At 53.4% G+C, this 17,536-nt stretch overlaps 7 protein-coding genes across 7 annotated transcripts; 4 read left to right on the top strand and 3 right to left on the bottom strand.

Moving 5' to 3' along the window:
* Positions 1-166: 166 nt before the first annotated feature.
* AB675_1770 (60S ribosomal protein L9-B) lies at positions 167-850 on the bottom strand (the record flags this gene model as incomplete). The annotated part of the gene is made up of 3 exons (XM_018141686.1): positions 167-395; positions 450-658; positions 710-850. 3 exons carry the CDS (start codon positions 848-850, stop codon positions 167-169), a joined length of 579 nt encoding a protein of 192 aa, XP_018002924.1.
* Positions 851-1,420: 570 nt separating this feature from the next.
* On the bottom strand, positions 1,421-3,602 carry AB675_1769 (Protein sly1; the record flags this gene model as incomplete). The annotated part of the gene is made up of 3 exons (XM_018141684.1): positions 1,421-3,242; positions 3,300-3,516; positions 3,563-3,602. The coding sequence occupies 3 exons, from the start codon at positions 3,600-3,602 to the stop codon at positions 1,421-1,423; spliced, it is 2,079 nt and encodes a 692-aa protein (XP_018002697.1).
* A 920-nt stretch (positions 3,603-4,522) lies between these two features.
* On the top strand, positions 4,523-8,026 carry AB675_1768 (uncharacterized protein; the record flags this gene model as incomplete). The annotated part of the gene is made up of 4 exons (XM_018141683.1): positions 4,523-5,859; positions 6,143-6,245; positions 6,294-6,513; positions 6,570-8,026. The coding sequence occupies 4 exons, from the start codon at positions 4,523-4,525 to the stop codon at positions 8,024-8,026; spliced, it is 3,117 nt and encodes a 1,038-aa protein (XP_018003015.1).
* Positions 8,027-9,336: 1,310 nt separating this feature from the next.
* On the top strand, positions 9,337-11,259 carry AB675_1767 (uncharacterized protein; the record flags this gene model as incomplete). Its single annotated transcript, XM_018141682.1, has 2 exons — positions 9,337-9,743; positions 9,792-11,259. The coding sequence occupies 2 exons, from the start codon at positions 9,337-9,339 to the stop codon at positions 11,257-11,259; spliced, it is 1,875 nt and encodes a 624-aa protein (XP_018002826.1).
* Positions 11,260-11,575: 316 nt separating this feature from the next.
* On the bottom strand, positions 11,576-13,289 carry AB675_1766 (Hexose transporter 2; the record flags this gene model as incomplete). Its single annotated transcript, XM_018141681.1, has 3 exons — positions 11,576-11,704; positions 11,756-13,046; positions 13,144-13,289. 3 exons carry the CDS (start codon positions 13,287-13,289, stop codon positions 11,576-11,578), a joined length of 1,566 nt encoding a protein of 521 aa, XP_018002621.1.
* A 462-nt stretch (positions 13,290-13,751) lies between these two features.
* On the top strand, positions 13,752-15,246 carry AB675_1765 (Acyltransferase LovD; the record flags this gene model as incomplete). Its single annotated transcript, XM_018141680.1, has 6 exons — positions 13,752-13,863; positions 13,919-14,186; positions 14,243-14,351; positions 14,397-14,473; positions 14,500-14,965; positions 15,016-15,246. The coding sequence occupies 6 exons, from the start codon at positions 13,752-13,754 to the stop codon at positions 15,244-15,246; spliced, it is 1,263 nt and encodes a 420-aa protein (XP_018002960.1).
* A 958-nt stretch (positions 15,247-16,204) lies between these two features.
* On the top strand, positions 16,205-17,530 carry AB675_1764 (uncharacterized protein; the record flags this gene model as incomplete). Its single annotated transcript, XM_018141679.1, has 1 exon — positions 16,205-17,530. The coding sequence occupies one exon, from the start codon at positions 16,205-16,207 to the stop codon at positions 17,528-17,530; it is 1,326 nt and encodes a 441-aa protein (XP_018002755.1).
* Between the last annotated feature and the right edge of the window lie 6 nt (positions 17,531-17,536).

The raw sequence follows: 17,536 nt of genomic DNA, 5'->3' as shown, positions 1-17,536 counted from the left end.
TGCGCCGAATCTGTGAGCAGCCGTACCCGTGCGACTGCAGTCCACCTAGGCGACAGACCAGACTCCCGTTGAAAAGACTGACTTCTCGGAGTCCCTTCCTATGCTCTAGCGAAGAATCCGAACGGCCTGCGAGATGCTCTGACGTCCCAAACAAAGTTGCAATCGCTTATTCTTCGATAATCGTGCCCCGCTCGCTAACATACAGACCGTCCAAGAATTTTCGGATATCCTTGTTCTTGACCAGACACGCCTGCTGAATGTCGGCTGCTGACTGTGACACGTTCTCGACGCTGTTGCCGTAGATCTCGATCTGGTCCTTCACACCCTTCGATGGCTCGACAGTGACACCCTCCTTCATGACTACTCGTCGCACGATCTTCTCGCCCAAGAAGTTTCTGACGCTACTGTTAGCCCGGACCTCGCACGTGGGCTATCTTGACATAGCATACCTGATCTCAAGCTCCTGCAAGTCTGTCTCGGAGTTCTTCTCAATATTGACGTTGATGGGGAAATGGGCGTAGACGTAGCGCATCTTGTACTTGTAGCCTTTCGTGACGCCAGTGATCAGGTTCTGGATGATGGACTTGACTGTTCGGAGGGTGGCGACATTCTTGCGGCTGCCGTGGTGGATCTCGATCTGCACAATGTTTGACTTGGGCTACAGAGTTCCGTCAGTATGATGACTTGCGGTCCAGGCGGGCTCACTGACAATGGTGAATGTGACGGCGATGTGAGACAGATCCTTGACGAGTTTGCCGCGAGGACCCTCGACGGTGACGATGCGACTCTTGATCTTGACCTTGACGTCGTCGGGGACGGTGATCTGCTCGGTCGAAACGATGTACCTCATCTTGACGGTCTAGAGGGCGTTGTCAGCTAAAATTGAGGAGTCGACTTGCAGCGCTGAGCTGATAGATGTTGCGGCGGACTGACGACCTACTTATTGGCACTGGTGAGGCTGTTTTTGGGAGACGGCGGCTTCAAGAGGTGGGAATGAGGTCGAGCGCAGTCGAAGAGCGGATGAATGTGTGTCATTAGAAAAGTTCGAGCGCCAAGATGAGCACGCTAGTCCTAATTCTCCGCCACGCACAGCCTTGCTTGGGCGAACGACTTGTAAAAAATTTGCAGCGAAACATGAGCTAACGGACATCATTCTTGTTTTTGGCCTAACACGCCCGGTCAGTCATAATATTCAGTTCCGTATCGAAAAGCTTTACAGTACGAGCCTTGTCGCTCACAATTGGCCTCGACGCCGTTACAGCAAGACGCACCTGTACTTCAAGGCAACTTTGTTGCCCGTGTTCGTGGCCGGAGACTGATACTGTACGCCATTCGCAGGTGGCACGTCGCACGTGGTAGAACAGATCTTCTCAGTCGTCAGTTGCATGTCTACGGCTTTTCAAATACCATCTGCGGCATGCTAGCCATCTGCTCCAAGTCGAACGAGTTCGCCAAGGAAATCCTCTCCGTTGACGAGCTCCGTGCTGCCATAGATGACACGTCTTGTCTTTGCAGCAATGCCAGGTCCTGCGTGTCCCTGACTCACGGTGCGCTTCACCCACTCCTGCAGGTTGCCATACTCATCCATACTACCTCCGCCTATCGTGAAGACGATGGCTTCTGAGTATCCCATTCTTCTTTGGCCGAAGCTCGGCTGAGTACCGCCAGCGCCTCCTTGTCCGGTACCCGGCCTCGATCCTGGTATCCCCGTCGTGCCTCTTGCATGAGCACTCCTGGGGTCGAAGTACAGGTAGTCCTCCGTCATGGCAATGGCCGATGAAGATGCCGCTGGCGGATCCATGATGGATTCCACGATCTTTGTGACTGTGAGGTCCTTGTTGACCGGCATGAGGTTCTTCACACCAGACAGCAAGTTATCGATGTTCACCACGCCCGGTATGTTCAATGCCAGCTTGTCGGTCAAGTTCTTCGAGAGAGACGACAGGCCACCAAATAATGGCGCGGAGGCTTGCTGTGGCTGTGATGCGACTGTGGTCATCATGGTGCCTCTTGTTTCCAGTCGAACGTTGGAAATGTGCTTAAGCGCTGCTACTGAGTCAGAGCAGCCAGCTTCCTTCAAAGCCGCCTCAAATTCGGCCAACTCTGCCTTTGATGGTTCTCGATCAACGGACAGGTACCAGATGATGAACAACCTCAGCTTGTCGAGCGGGACATTGCCCTTGTCTGCCGACCTGATCAAATTCAGTATTTCGGAAGGAGGCTGCTTTGTGATCTCCTCCTCGATTTGGAAGAAGTTGTCGAGTTGTCGCTCCTTGATGCCTTTCAGCAAAGCCGTAGCTATGTTTGTATGCATATCCAGAGTAGCCTTCCGTTCTCTCAACTCCGGCAGTAATGTAATGGCCGCCTTCAGCTGCGCAGCTGATGCTGAGGAGTCATCTAGGTCTTCGATGCTGTTCACTCCTGTCTTCTTCGTGACGTCCTCGGCGTCCGTCTGATACTTTGTGATTTCTCTGTCGATGTCTTCTGCGACTTGTGGAAAGGGAGCACTGGCATTGCGAGCCCAAAAGAAATCAGACGAGTTCAAATCATAGGCCCGAGGCTTGGCCTGCGGATTCTGCTCGTCTGCCACTTCGACTGTGATGCGGTTCAGGTGCATCTTCAGTACGTCATGCACAAGGGATTGGTACGTCCATGAATGTGACAGCATCGGCACCAGGTCCACGTTCCGATCCATGATGATGAGGACTGGTCTCGATGGCGTTGAATATGTGTTGCTCTGGTTCTTGCTGAACAGGTTGTCCTTGGAATTGAGAACGTGATCTCGTAGCTTCCTGTCTAGCTTTGATGCTATCATCTTCGCAAGCTCTGTTTGCGGACATCGAATGATTGGGACGGCTCCCATAGTGACGCTGACCGAAAACAAACCGCTGACAATCTTGTCGATGGCCGCATCTTGCACAGCTTCCTCAACCTTTGCGCTGTTGAAGGTCCAATACGACTCCTTACCCATGCCGAGACTGAACAGATCGGGCTCTGCAACAATGAAGTTGAGGTACTGGTCAAATACCTGCGCAATGCTTTCGGAGGTATTGGTTGACACTATTTGCGCCCCGAACTCTTCGAGTACAGTCCGTGGGACGGAGGAGATGAAGTTGACATAGGCAGTCGAGTACAGCCCTTTCGACAGGTCGGAACATATCATCTGGATGTTGGCGATCGTCGGCTCGACAAGGTACAGGACTGGGACGTCAGGTATCGGATATCGTGTGGAATTTATGTTTCTGTCGCTCTGTTCAGCTCGTTACATTCGAAGTGCGACGCAGAATGGTGCCTCTCACAAGTGTATCGTAACGCCCTTGCTCCGTAAATCACTGACTCTGAGAACACTGCTGATTACATCGCGCCCAAGATTGTCGAACACGAGGACCTTCCACACAGGCTCGCCCTCTTCGTTGAGCAAGGCATCGATCTGGTGCTGGCCTGCCCCGGGATCTTGGCTGCCACCTTCAATCGTAGGCACATCATGGTTGAGGCTCAATATTCGCTCGATGGACGCTGTAGGCGGTTAGCGAAGGACTGTGGCTGTTGTTGGCATGCCCACCAACTTGACGATCGCGTAGCGTTTGGCTGCGCGTTGCCATCTTGCTGGGCGCTCGAGAGTCTTCTTCACCGTGGTGGGTGGTACATGGACTGAGATGCGGGTGGTTCGGCCATCAGGATTTCGTCAACCTAGGCAGCACGATTCCTCACCCAGTCACGCATATGTGTCCTTCTTTGTAGATGTGAATGCCGCACTGAGAGGCAAGCCGGAAATAGCGGGAGTTACCCGTTTGCCAAGCCGAACTTGCCGAAAGACTCAAAGTCGACCTCTTTCCTGCCTTTGTCGTCACCCATCATCCTCCCTTCTCATCAACCACTTCTCAAGCAGACGTCAATCCATCTTCCGGCTTTCGATTCTTGTAATCTGTCGCTCTTTCCAGTCGCTCCTGGTCGCATCGTAATAGTTTTGATTGTGGCAGGCAATTGTCTGCGACATTTGGGAAGAGTGTGATTCAAGCGTGACTGTTGTGTTTTTGAGCGCGTCATTAGTCTTCCTCGCACCAAGTTTACCTTGCGATATGCGATGGGTTGATTTCTGAGACTTAGCGCTGTCAGGAGAACGTACTGCGCAACTCTACAAGACATAGATTCTATCTGTCAAGTTCTGAGCACTGCCGGGTCGAAAAGGACCGCGTTTGACAGCCAGGGGTGGCAAGTGCGGAGGACACGGCCTTGGTCACGGAGCAGACTGTGTACGCATCGCTCTTCTCAACAGGGCAACTGAATATCTCTTGCTCAGAGTCGGGTTCTACCTGACTTTGAGTGACCTCAAAACACTTTTCCACCAGCGCAGACTGCCGACCACGAGGCACGCGTCGAGTCCCAGTACGGGTGAAGTTTTTGCGCGGGGCTGGGCATTAAGCCAATTTCCAACCTTGAAGTCCGAATCGCCGCACTTGGTCATTCTCACGTGACTTTTGTCTCCAATTCGAGCCTTTGCCGACTTCCAGTCTCCGCCAGTATGGATTCGACACATAATTCTACGCACTTTTCCCACGGCAATAATACAAGTAATGATGACCTGTTGGACGGCATCCACGACTTCACGGACACGACCGACTCACAGGCTGACCTCAGCCAATGGTTCGCCTCGGAACTTTTCCAACAGAATGGCCAAGACTTCGGCAATGGGGTTCAGTCACAATCACATCCCCACCAACACCAGTCGCAACCACAATCTCAACAAAGCCTGTATCCGAATCCCTCCATGAGCCAGCAAAGCATAGGTCGCTCTCAAAGCCCTGCTATGCCTGCCTTCCACCAATCACAGCAACATGGCCAGTACCAACATTACTCGCAACCACAATATGATCCGCGCATCTACGGCCAGATGGATCCCCGAATCTTCCAGCAGCGGCCTTCAGCCTCGCCTACATCTTTCGATACCTACAGCTATCTGAATCAGTACGGCGGTCAGACACAGCAGATGAATGCGCAGGCTCGCTCTTCACAGCCATCTGCGACACAATATGCTCCTCGCCCTCCATCATATGGCCAGTATCCCGGTTTCGACACGCGCAACCCCACGCTGCCGCAAAGTATGGATCCGGAGTTGGCAAGGTTCAGCAGCATGCAGTACTCGGGTCAAGGCTCCAACCAGCAGTTTGTCAGTCCATCCGCCCTTGACGGTACCCTAAACGGACAACATTCGAATGTACAGCCTCAGCAACCTCAGCGGCCACAGAGCAATCTCTACTATCCAACCCCTGGACAGGGCGTTGCCCAACTTCCGCAGCAAATGCAGCAATATCAACACAATTCACAAGGCACGATGCAACCCACTCACATGAACCCTCAATACCCTGGCTCCGGCACTCAGTCAATGCCACCGAACAATTCTGGTCCTGTATCAAATCTTCCGATGAAGAAGGCACGAGGGCGACCTCGTAAGGATGCGTCTGGTACTCAGGCAGGCTCGGTCACCACCGACTCCGGCTCAGACCTTGACATTGTGGACGAGCCGCCCGAGTCGCCGCCTGACTTGATCACTGTCGCCCCACCGACGGACGCTCGTACTCGGGCCATATACGACGCAATCAAAGCTGTGTGGCAGCCTCGGAACAAGCCTGCTCAGATCGCACTCACAAAGGCCGGTATCTCGCGATTTGGAGATGTAATCCGAGGCTTGCGTGATCAGTGGAAGACACGGAACGATAATTTGAAGAAGGCCGAAGCAGACCAATCCCCAACAGCTGCGAATGCCCCTGCGCTCCGAGCGGAGACTGCTCAGTATCGTCAGACCACGGAGATCCTGGTGAATAAAACGGCTGCCTTCGGCCATCATGCAGTTCTCAAAAGGTACGTACTCGACTACCCCTTCGGATCCCCCTTTCTAGCTTTAGGCTGCGCCGACGTCGGCAAACACGCGCTTTTGCGTTTGCAAATGTATCATAGAGGTGTTACTGGTGGCTCTACATTTGCTGTCTGCGGCATTGGAGCGCTGTTACGTGGGACACATGCGGACTGTTCTGGTAGATTTAGATTGCTAGATAGCATTTTTCGCATTGTGACTACCGCTGTGCATCGATCAAATGCCACAAATGTGTGCCTTATCCCTCCAATATGCTAATTCCATCCTCAGTCTAGGCGAGATACCTTATACACTGTCTGCGCTGTACTCTTTCATGCTGGACCGGGTCAGCGCAGCCGATTATGACAGTTCACTACTTCTGGCTATCCTCAAGGTAAGACTGCTTCCGTCCCGATCGCGACACGTTGCTGACAATTTTTAGCTTGCCGACAGATTCACCCTTGATGAGGAAAAGCTTGAGACCTCAAAGTGGAACAAGCTTCTTCAGCGAGTAGCGAAAAAGGGTACTGGGGACAGCAAAACCTTGTCCGAGAAGATACTCTCGAACGCGAAGAAGCAGACTGCCAAGAAAACTGAACCTGCCAAAGCAGATAGTAGAAGCACTGGTGATGTGGCGGCAGGCGTCAAACGACCCCTTGAAGGTGCGAGCAACGGCCCAGTTGCCAAGAAACCTGTCCGACCGCTTCGAAGCCGTTAGCATTACAGCAGGCTGAGAAGAAACGTGCTGAAGCCGCGGAAGCTGCCAAGAAAGCGAAGACCGCTGCGCCTACTGCTACTAGCGGTATCCTTGTCACTCCAGCTGCTTCTAAGCCTAAAGCTCCAATCAAGCCGACCATCTCCCTCATGTCTGCTTCGAAGAAGCCTGGGACTAGTAATGCTGAGCGAGCCGCGCTTGCCAAGACTGGTACTGTGCCAGCTTTGCAGCAGGTGAAGCGCGAAGATGTCAAGCGAGAGTCTCCACCAGCCTCAGTGAATCCGGTTTCGAACAGTGCTAAAGGCACTTCCATCTTTGATAACCTCTTCTCTACGATGGAGAAGAAGGAAGAAGTCAAGGTACAAGAAGAAGTGGAGATCCCAGGCGAGACACTGGAGCAAAGAACGAAACGATTACGAAAAGAATCGAGAAGAAAACTTCGCGTGTCCTGGAAGGCCGACGATGATCTGGTCGAGACACGCATATTCACGCATGATCCAGACGAGGAGGTCGACCAGGGCGACAGTGCGAAGAAAGACGCAGGCGACACAGGCAAAGAAGGCGAGATGCTCAAACGACACCAAGGAATGGAAGATCTCGAGGATGAGGAAGACGAGGAAGACCCGGAGTACGATCCAGACTGCTACACCTCGCCAACAGAGGTCGATCTCAGCGAGCTTGCATCCGAGGACAATGATCCTACCATCAACGGGATTAAGCACGGCGGTACGCTGGCTCCAGAGAGCAAAGCGAAGGAGGCACAAGCAACTTTCGAGAGAGACGTGCTGATGAAGTTCTACTCCGAGTCTGAGCGTCCAGACTCGCCGAAAGAACCGCCTGAGGATGGCGATGACACCTTCACACCGAGTGACGATTTTGGAGAGCCGGAAGACAAGGTGCGCAAGCGTGAGCGAGACATCTATGCTCGCCGGACAGCGCAAACCGCACAGCTCGACGGCGTCCCCGGCTACTTGCAGTCATTCGGTAGCCAGGGGGTTCTCGCTCCGCCTCAGCCTCAACAAGCACCTGCGCCGCAAGTTGACATTCAGTCGATTATTGCGCAGCTGAGACAGAACCAGGTCAACCCGGCGGCTCCAATAATCGCACCTCCTCTAGCCCAGCCGACGTTCACGCCTCAGCAATTCGATCAGACATCGCTGCAGAATATCATGGCCTCACTCATGCAGCCCCAGGCGAGCATGGTAGCTCCGCAGATACCCGCAGCATCGGCTGCCTTTGGTTTCGGTACTGGCGCCAATGTAGCTGTGTCCGGCGGCGCCGTGGATGACTATGGCTCGGGGAAGCGGAGCAAAAATGGAAACCGGAACGGCAACAAGGTGAAGGTTCCCCTGGACGAAATTACTGGCCTGCCCCTGAATTACAAAACCCGGACTTGCGAGTTCTGGGAGAAGAATATGTGTACGAAGGGTGATAGCTGCACGTTCAAGCACTCTCGGTAGGGTGCAGACGTTGGGCGAGGAAGGTTGGGAAGCGGACCTGCAACTATCGTCACGACATCGTGCTTCGGCGGCCGGGAAATGAGGCGATGACTGCAGCAGGGCCGAGATGGTTCATGTACAAATTATTTCATCGCAACAGCATGCGACATACGTTCAGACAGAAGGACGAAAGCAAGGAGTGCATCTGTGAACGCTTTGATAGCGATGGCGCTTCGCGATAGTGATACTTTCAATGAAGGACGATATCCTCTACTTGAGTCGACTACTTTCCGTGTGCCAGTGTTTTCCACACCTGTAGTCTTGGTAGGACTGCAAGTATATTCGACATCAAGTCTCGCCCTCATGCTCACTGACTCACGATGCATTTCAAGACATGCATGAATTTGGTCCTCATGCCGCCGTCAGCGTCAGGCAGGCGTCAGCGCGGCTGCAGTGACCTTCCAGCCTGCCAAGCATTGATCGTAGATAGGTCCAGCTGCCCAAGCGAAAATGGATGGTTGGTATTTGCGATCCTCACAATAGCAATCACGTCATCCGGTCTCACGTAGAGCTCTACTTCCGCCGGTTGACAAGCGGGGCAGTTGTGGAAGGTGTTGGGTGACGCACCCGCCGCTCGGAGTATTGCCAGGTTTATTTGTTGGGGGGAGCAATTTCCGTGTACTCCTGCTGTGGTTGCGTACTTGAAGCTTGAGCGAGGAAAGCGCTTGTTGGATATGGTCTTGTCATCCGGTCCTGACGCGTGCAGCGTCTTGTGGCCGCTCTTGCCGCTTTACGCTCACCCACTCCCTGCAGGACATACCGAGGGTCTCAGGATTAGGCTTTCGAACTTTAGCAACTGCCTCAATCTCTTTACAACACCTTGATGACTGCCATTCTCTCCGTGATCATGTCGACCCTGTGCGATTTCAACGTTGCTAGCAACCCACTACAGCACTTTAGTTGTGCCACACTACTGCAAGACGCGTCGTATGTCCAGGGTCAGCGCAGGCGGCCCAAGCGGGTCTTCAGGCGAGAGGGAGTCTTTAACATTCATTGACGCTCACCCTTCCAACCATGACAGGTCGACGGGCTCAGACCGACCCAGGGCTGCTCTGGCATTCGCATGTGATGGATGTAGGAGACTGAAGGTACAGCCCCTCTTTCGAACTATTGCTGTCATTGATCCATAGAAGATGAAATGCATCATCGAGCACGACCCGCCATGCCGCCGCTGTCGGAAAGCCAACCGGCAGTGTATCATACAGCCCAAGCAATCACAACGCCTCAAGAGACACCACTCAGCAACTGAAGGTACCGAAGCAATTACTCCCATGCCTGTTGATGCGCCTCTTGTTCAAGCATCTGAGGGCGACGACAATTACTGGACCAATGCTGTGGATACGAGGGTGAGCGATTTACAGCCCGTAAATACAGGCACTATGGCCGTGGTCAGGGCAACTTCTGATGCACATGCCACTACATCAGTCACCAGGCCTGCATCATCAACCCTCATGAATAACTCTTTGCCTGCTGCGAAGCCTCTGCCGTCAGTGTACTCCACCTCGCCAGTGCAATTTGTGAAGGACTCAAACAGCTCCAATCCGGCCCCGCATGGGCCATACGCTGTTGGTAGTACGAGTCCATGGAGTCAGTCCGGCAGAAACCCTGCCTCACATGTCACTGCCACCCAGCAGGACCTCCCAGCACCTGATGCGGTCATTCTGCAACTGCTCGACATGTGAGTGTGGATCCACATCCCGCCGCGCAATCACTGACACTGCGACAGCTTCCGTCAATCGATGATGGACTACAATCCCGCCATCTCCTTGCTCGACTTCGAAGACACAGCAACACTTCTCAGCAGACACCGCAATTTCGTTGTATGTGTTGCGTACGTGACCGCGAGGACCGTTCCCGGTGGATCAGCCATTCGTGACCGGCTCCTCCCATGTGTGATCAACCTTGTTCAAAGCCTCGTTACCGAGCATCTGCCCAACGATACGGAAGAAGGCCTGAAAACACTCCAGGGCCTGCTGCTCCTATATGCCTACTGCGAGATTCCCTCGGCGACACAGTACCGTGACTCGCAGGCAGATCCGGCACAAGAGCCACTTTTCTGGCCGCTGAAAAGCTTGATAGAGTCTTATGCACAACGTCTACGTTGTCACAGAGCAGTCGACTCACTTCGGGAATCCATCAGAGCCAGGCAGGATGGTATAGCCACCAGTACAGACTTCAAAATGTACAGTGCTTGGGTATGGCTTTTCACTATGTCTCATTACATCTCACTAGTCACAGCTACACCACCGAGTATCCGCGCTGATGCTTCTCTCAGAGCGGCCAGCCGTATCCTTCGCCAGCTGGATCAATCTGCACGAGTGCAATGTCTTGCTGCAGAGCTTGACATTGCGTTGATCTGGGAAGATCTGCGAGGCCAAGGCTACGACATTGCCGAATGGTGGTGTCTTCCAGAAATCGCCACTGACTATGCGACAGGCCCTCGCCAGAACGTCAGCAGAATTGCTCTGGAGCGATTGGACGATCTAGGCAGTCGCTTGTCATCCACTACAAGCGACAGCTTCAATGGGGTTCGGGTTGATTACCATGTACGATTTGCTCGGTTTTGCATTCAGTCCTACGAAGTTCGAAATGCTACAGCTGCGGAGCCTCCGGCGCCGATGAACATCAAGGCCCAAGCAATAAGAAATTGTTTAGAAGCTGCCATGGCAATCGTTGACTGGATACTCGCCGTGGATCTTGGCAAACGCGACAGTCTCCGCTTTGCCTCCGACAGCTCGCACATCATGACGGCTTTGTGCTGTCTGTTCACGCTGCAGAGCCTGCAAACATTCTCTGCATTGGGATTGAGCCTTGCCGACGCAAAGCACCGGTTGGCCAAAGTAAGAGAGGTTGCTGAGATCGAGATGGGGATCTTCTTCGTCAACCATGGACCTTATCATTACTTCAAGCATACCATCGAATATGCCGGCACTATTGAGCAAGCATTGAATGTGGCAGTGTCCAAAGACCTTACACATGATAGTGACGGACGGAGGCCATCCGAAGTCTCGACGCTTCCTTCACCGGCAGACAACTTAACCACCATCAGCGAGACCGCATGGTTCCCATATGTCGATTCTGACGATTTCTATCTGTTCGAGAATCTGTGGGATCCTAGCACGATATTTCCTGTGGAGAGCCTAAATCGCACGACTCATGCTAGGACTGTCAGGCCAGTGGCCAGTGGCTGGTAAATCGTGGACGGTGTTATCTCATCAGGATCATAATAGCTGAAGAATGATCTACCTGAATCTATCGCAGCCACGTCCGAGATACGTGGCCGGTCGGCTGTCGGCAAAACAGTGGCAACTATTGCGAGCTCACCAATCACCTCAGGACATTGTCAATGGAAGCGTACGAGTCGCCAGGGCGATATGCTCTCGCTCACGGAATTTACGAGGCCATTAAAATACACTGGTGCCCAACGAGCACTCTTGGCAGCCTTCCTGGAAGAGCTTCGCATTGGTTGGTCGCTGTTCTTCAGCTACGAACTGTACGGATGAATCCCTCTCAAGCCGACTTCGGCACCTCCTCGATCTCCGCCAGATCCGCTTTCTGTACCATTTGATCTCCGGAGAGATCATAGCCTGCAACCCGCTGTGTGCAGACATATGTTCTGAATTGGCGAGTAGGGATGCGCTGGACGAGCGAGTCAGTATACGGCGAAGATCAGGAGTCAGGAACACTTACGTTCAGGAACATCTCATCAATCTCCTCCAAAGTGCGATCACGAGTCTCCGGCAGGAAGAAGATCGTACCAATTGTTACAAGCACGGTAAGCCCACCAAACACGAACCCAATTTTGGTGCCGAGATTTAGATATGTCGGACCAATCAGGTAAGGAATGGATGTGATGACTGTGAGCGCCACCAAGAAAGACGCGCCGAGAGCGATGGAGACTGTCTTGGATCGTCGAGCATTCGAGGGCACCTCACCGATGACGATGGGACCAATCGAGCCCCACGTTGCCGAGTAGGTGAAAGAGAAGATGCAGATGAAGGCGATGAGACACTTTGCTGCCGCTGGACTCCCAGGATGTGCCTCGTTTATGCTTGCGAATGACAGCAAGCAGAAGGAGTTGACAAAGGCTCCGGTGATCATGGTGCGCCGACGACCACAGTACTTAACGATTGGAAACGCCGCGAATGTTCCGGCGATTGCGACAGCATTGGTGATGACGCTGACGATGAACGCATCCGTGAAGCCGACCAGAGCAAAGAAGTAAGTCATGTACCCAGCAAGGAACGCAACACCCATGAATTGTTGCCCTACCATCATCATGATAGCAATCAGCGTGCGTCGCCGGTCGGTGCCCCTGAAGCAATCCAGGTATGATGTTGAAGCATCAATCTGCCTCTCAAGTGCGGTGAATTTAATGGTGGCTTCGATTTCTGCATCGATCTCCGCATCCGTGTACGACTCTCCACGGAGCTTCTGCAGATTCGTCCTGGCCTTGTCGTTACGATCCCTCGTGACCAAATACCTCGGCGACTCTGGAACCAGCCACACCAACCCGATCATCAGCAACGGCGGCCCCATCATTGTCAGCAACGGTGCTCGATAGGCCCAACCATTCATGATCCCATGCGTGCCCTGATCAACACACGAACCGATAAAGTTCGCAATGTTCAGGAAGAACTGATAGAAGATGACTATCACACCACGCATATGCGCCGGCGCGATCTCGCTCCAGAACGCGATACTGAACGTCGCTGCGAAGCCGATGGCCAGGCCCATGATGCAGCGGCCGACGACCATGACGGCGTAGTGTGGTGGCATTTGTAGCGCGGCCCCAACGATGGTGGCGATGGCACACAGGTAGAGGCCGACTTTCCGGCCGTGGAAGTTGGATAGCCAGCCAGCGGCGGTCGAGCCGATCACGATGAAGACGACTTCGAGGCCGTACATGAGGGTTTGATGGTGGGCGGTCATGGCGTAGGTGCCGAGTTGAGGGCTGTAGGTGCCGAAGTCACGGTGGAAACTGTGGCGAAGGAGATCAGTTGGTATGGCGGTCTGTGACGGAGTGGTCGGAGGGACGGAGCGCAGAAATGAAAGAGGGTCACATGGAGCTGGCTTACGCGGGCATGGCCAGGAAGCCGCCTGTGGTGGCTTGGTCGAAGCCGAAGGAGCATGCTGCCAATGCTATGATCAAGCTGTAGAGGATGACTTTAGTGTTGTTATGTTGAGGCTGGATGCCGCTCAAGATATCGGTGGAGGTTGCCATGCTGAGAGATTTCAGAGAGAGTTTGGGATTGTATGGTGTGCTGGAACATGCTTGATAGCCTGGGGTGACGGAGATTGATATAGGTCTCACGAACTGAGATGTCAAGACAAAGCAAACGCGGTGGCCGACATGCGGGGCCGGGTTCCGGAGGGCAACGATTTCTGGGGTAGCCGAAGTGATCAGATCCGAGGGTCCGGATTCGAGTCCCGCGCCCTCATAGACTTTATGGATGGAAGTATACTCGACCTTAGCTTGATGAAAGACTCAACTTACTCCACATTACCCCATCTGGACGACCGGTAGTACCGGCGATGCCATTTGCAGCGAAGCCGGAGCAAGTAGAATCCGGAGAGCCTCTCTGGGATGTCCACTGGGGGACAGCTTTCATTCAACATATCAGATGGATAATGTTATGGCAGTCCTTCCAGCGTACACATACGCGCACAGAGAGATTCAGACAAGATGGCAAGCACATACCATCAGGCGTTGCGCGCCTCCGTTGAAATCACACTGCGACAAGCAGTCGATAGCAATCGCTTCATCGGCTTGAGCTTCGTGAGTGTCTCGAGAAGTGGTCAGTATCGCAAGAATTTGCACCTGGCAGGGCGGAAACTGAAACATTCGAACAGGCGAGATGCTTTACTCCGGCGCCCATGGCCATCGAGACTTCGCCAAGACCATCCCGATGGACGTTTCGACTTCGGGCTTCATGGCCTCCATGACGAAGCTGATGACTTCAGTGGCAGTCATGCAGGTTGTTGAACGAGGTCTCGTTGGTCTGGACGACGATCTTGGTGCAATTGTACCGGAGCTGAGCGATAGAATGGTGCTCGTTGCTTTCGATACTGTTTCCAAGAGTGCCACATTTGAGAAGCCCAGGGAGAAGATCACTCTGAGGTCTGTCTGCCTGTGCTAGTTGCAAATGAGTATTTCGCTGACCGTATGTTGGGCAGGAGACTTCTGACCCATACAAGCGGCTTCACGTATGACGTGAACAACGCGACTCTCCTGGCGTGGGCTGAGGCGAACGGAAAGGACAAAGAGATTTTCTCTGGTGAATGGGTTTGTTGTCTCTCGCACCGTCGAAAGACTGCTGACGGCGACCAGAAAGCATGGGAGCGCCCACTCGTCTTCCACCCAGGCTCCGGCTGGAGTTACGGACAAGGTCTCGACTGGCAGGCAGGGTGCTCGAAGTTCTGACAGGAATGAGTCTGGAGCAGTACATGCAAGAGAATATCTGGTCGCCACTCGGCATGTCGAATACAACTTTTCGTCCTGAGTGCCGAGAGACGTACCCAATGCTGGAAGTCGGCTTTCGTGTAAATGGCGCGCTAGTGCCAGGCCAGTCTCCGTTTCCGAGACCAGCACGGCACGATATGGGTGGAGGGGGAATTCATTCCAACGCCCATGACTATGCACTGTTCTTGGCGGCGTTGCTCGTGGACGACAGTCCTCTGCTCAAGCGCTCGAGCCTGGAGGAATTCCTGCGACCACAACTCGGGCCAAGCAGCAGGCATGAACTTGCCCAGAAGCGACAGCTCGGTCTTGTACAGCCGGATGTACCGAGCAGTGTTCGCGTTGACCATTGTCTTGGAGGGCTGATAAACGTGGATCCGATCCCAGGCCGAAGAAGTGCAGGGAGCGCGTGCTGGGACGGTATGACGAACTCGCATTGGGTGAGCTGACATTGGATCTATACGATACCAGAAGACTGACTTGCATACAGTCGTTAGATCGTACGACGGGCGTGACGAATGTTCTGTTCGTGCAGGTGTTGCCTTCACCAGACTGGGTGACGAAAGAGCTTTGGACAGACCTGGAAACCCAGGTTCACGAATACCTCATGAAGGGAACGGGATGCGTTGAGGCCGTTCCCATACAACGCCCTATCGCAGCTGTAGTCGAAGAGAAGCCAGCGTTCCGTGTCCTGGACCGCTCGTTGGACATTGTTGAGTGAAGGCACAGAAGCAAACGAGTCGCATTTTCAAAACGAGAAGGCTTCGGCTTAGGCTACAGTAGAAGTTGTTCCATCGGCGATCGGCTCCTGCCCACCCTGTTTAACTCCATCGCGTTGAATCTGGTGGCCACGGCTAGAGTGTACTGGGACAGCGACAGCATTTCGAATGGTAGTTCCAAGCACGAGTAGAATGTTAGACCGTGGGTGAAGAGTCTGCAGAGTGTAGGGCTCGACACGGGTTCCAGGTCCTGAGTATCGCAGGGAGATTCCGGGGCTTCGGCAAGCTGTGAACCACGGAATTCCTGGCGCCAATATTGAAGGGCTCGAGTTGCCAGGTAACTAGTTCGGGCAAGTCATGAGCGTTTTGCGATCTTAAATTCTGATCATGATTAAAGCCGGCCCCTAGAACATCAATTAACAGGCGTCTCACTGGTCGCTCGAGAGGTGAGGGCCCGCCCGCCCCCTAGAGTGACTTCGGGATGAGTTGGAGAAAACGCCCGCGTCTTGACCTTGACCGAACCAGTTGGTTGCCAAGCCAGCTCGATTTAGACCCCAGGAACAAGCCGATGCCTTTTCTTCCTGCAACCAGGTCTATTTCTTTCCATTTCTTGTGAGACGGATCATTCACCTATGCGCCTCGACTGCTGGTCACGTTATCTTGCAGATGCAAATCACGCATCATCAACATGAGATCGCCCGTCACCGTGATTGGCGTCGCGCTCCTGGCAACATTGCTAGCCGCCACTGCCTTGCCCATGACTGGTGACTAGTCATGCACGTTCCGCAGGGATACCAAAGTGCTGAGTCACAAGGGTAACGGACCTTTGGTATGTTGGTTCCATCTACAGTGCCTCAATCACCACACGAGTTCCGGCCGATTCCTCTTAAATGCAACCAACCTCCGCCGCCCACGAAGTGCAGTAGCATGTAGGCTCTACACCTCTCGAGCGCCTGAGACATGGCGGCCGGCGCGCCGCTGAGAGACTACCACTATGTTCCATTACAGGACGGGGAAGTACGACTCATACGAATCCTGCCTTTTGTGGTCCCCACCGGTCCGCTGCCTGCGACTTGGGCCACAGTCGACGTTACCAACCCTGTCCGGCTCGAATTTCGACACGCTCCGCTCGACCGGTCGCACACATGTCTTTCATATTGCTGGGGTTCTGCTGAGCATCTGAAAGAAATCTTTCTCAATGGGCACCGCTTCTTCATTCGAGACAACCTCTTCCAATTCCTTTATGAAGCCAGACGGACAGGATTGACTAGCTGGCTCTGGATAGATGCGATCTGTATCAACCAGGTGGACACTGATGAACGCAACAAGCAGGTACAATGGATGCCTTACATCTTTTCCCGAGCATGTGAGGTGTTGGTCTGGCTCAACTCTGGCACGATACGACCGCGCTCCGCGCTCACTGAACTTGACATCATCACCATCTCTGGTAGCGAAACAACTGCAATGGTCAATCAAGTGAGGAACCCATTTTCGAAGCTAAACGACTGCCTTGCTGTAGTTCCACCACTCGTCGATAACAACTACTTTGACAGGATGTGGATCATCTCGGAGATCAGGCTTGCCCGATCACTGCACTTCCTATCGTTCGACGTCTCTTGTTCCCTTTCGGCCTTCAGGCAGCTGCTGAAAATATACACATCGAGTGCGTACCTTTGCGGTGATGCTTGCCAGAATCGTTGCGCGCGAATCAAGAATGTTAACGCTCTGCTCAAACGGCCAAGCGGTTCGCCGGCTCGTCCATTGTCCCAAGTAATACAAAGCATCAGTGGTCTCGGTTGCGAATGCGAAGATTCACGCGACCGAATCTACAGCATACTCGGTCTTATCCAGGGTGGGAACACCATACAGGTTGATTACAGCGAGAATCTTCTGGGCTTGTATGTAAGAATTCTGCCCGGTCAATATATTGTGGAGAGTCGCAGAGCTGAAGCAATCACATTGGGAGAATATCTCGGTCTGAACTCGATTGATATTGACGAGATCTACGAGTACAGCAGAGCACTACTTGTCGATGACTTGGACGACGCCGCGAGCCAGACGTTGTGGAGTGTATGCGATATCCGGGATTTCCAGCATAATGGAACAACGATAGGCGCCTTTTCATGCTTGGAGACTTCATGGACCCACTGGCTACAGAAAGGTGATCTGTTGATCGGCATTGAGTTGAAGTTTGAATATGGCCAGTTCATATTCAAATATGGCCGCTTTGCGTTAGAGCTATCCCGTTCAAGCCCCGGTGTAGAGGATGCACAACACGGCTTGTAAAATCGA

This window comes from Cyphellophora attinorum, assembly GCF_001299255.1.
Source record: "Cyphellophora attinorum strain CBS 131958 chromosome Unknown Contig6, whole genome shotgun sequence".
Classification (NCBI taxonomy): domain Eukaryota; kingdom Fungi; phylum Ascomycota; class Eurotiomycetes; order Chaetothyriales; family Cyphellophoraceae; genus Cyphellophora; species Cyphellophora attinorum.
This window is presented reverse-complemented; position numbering and strand designations above follow the sequence as displayed.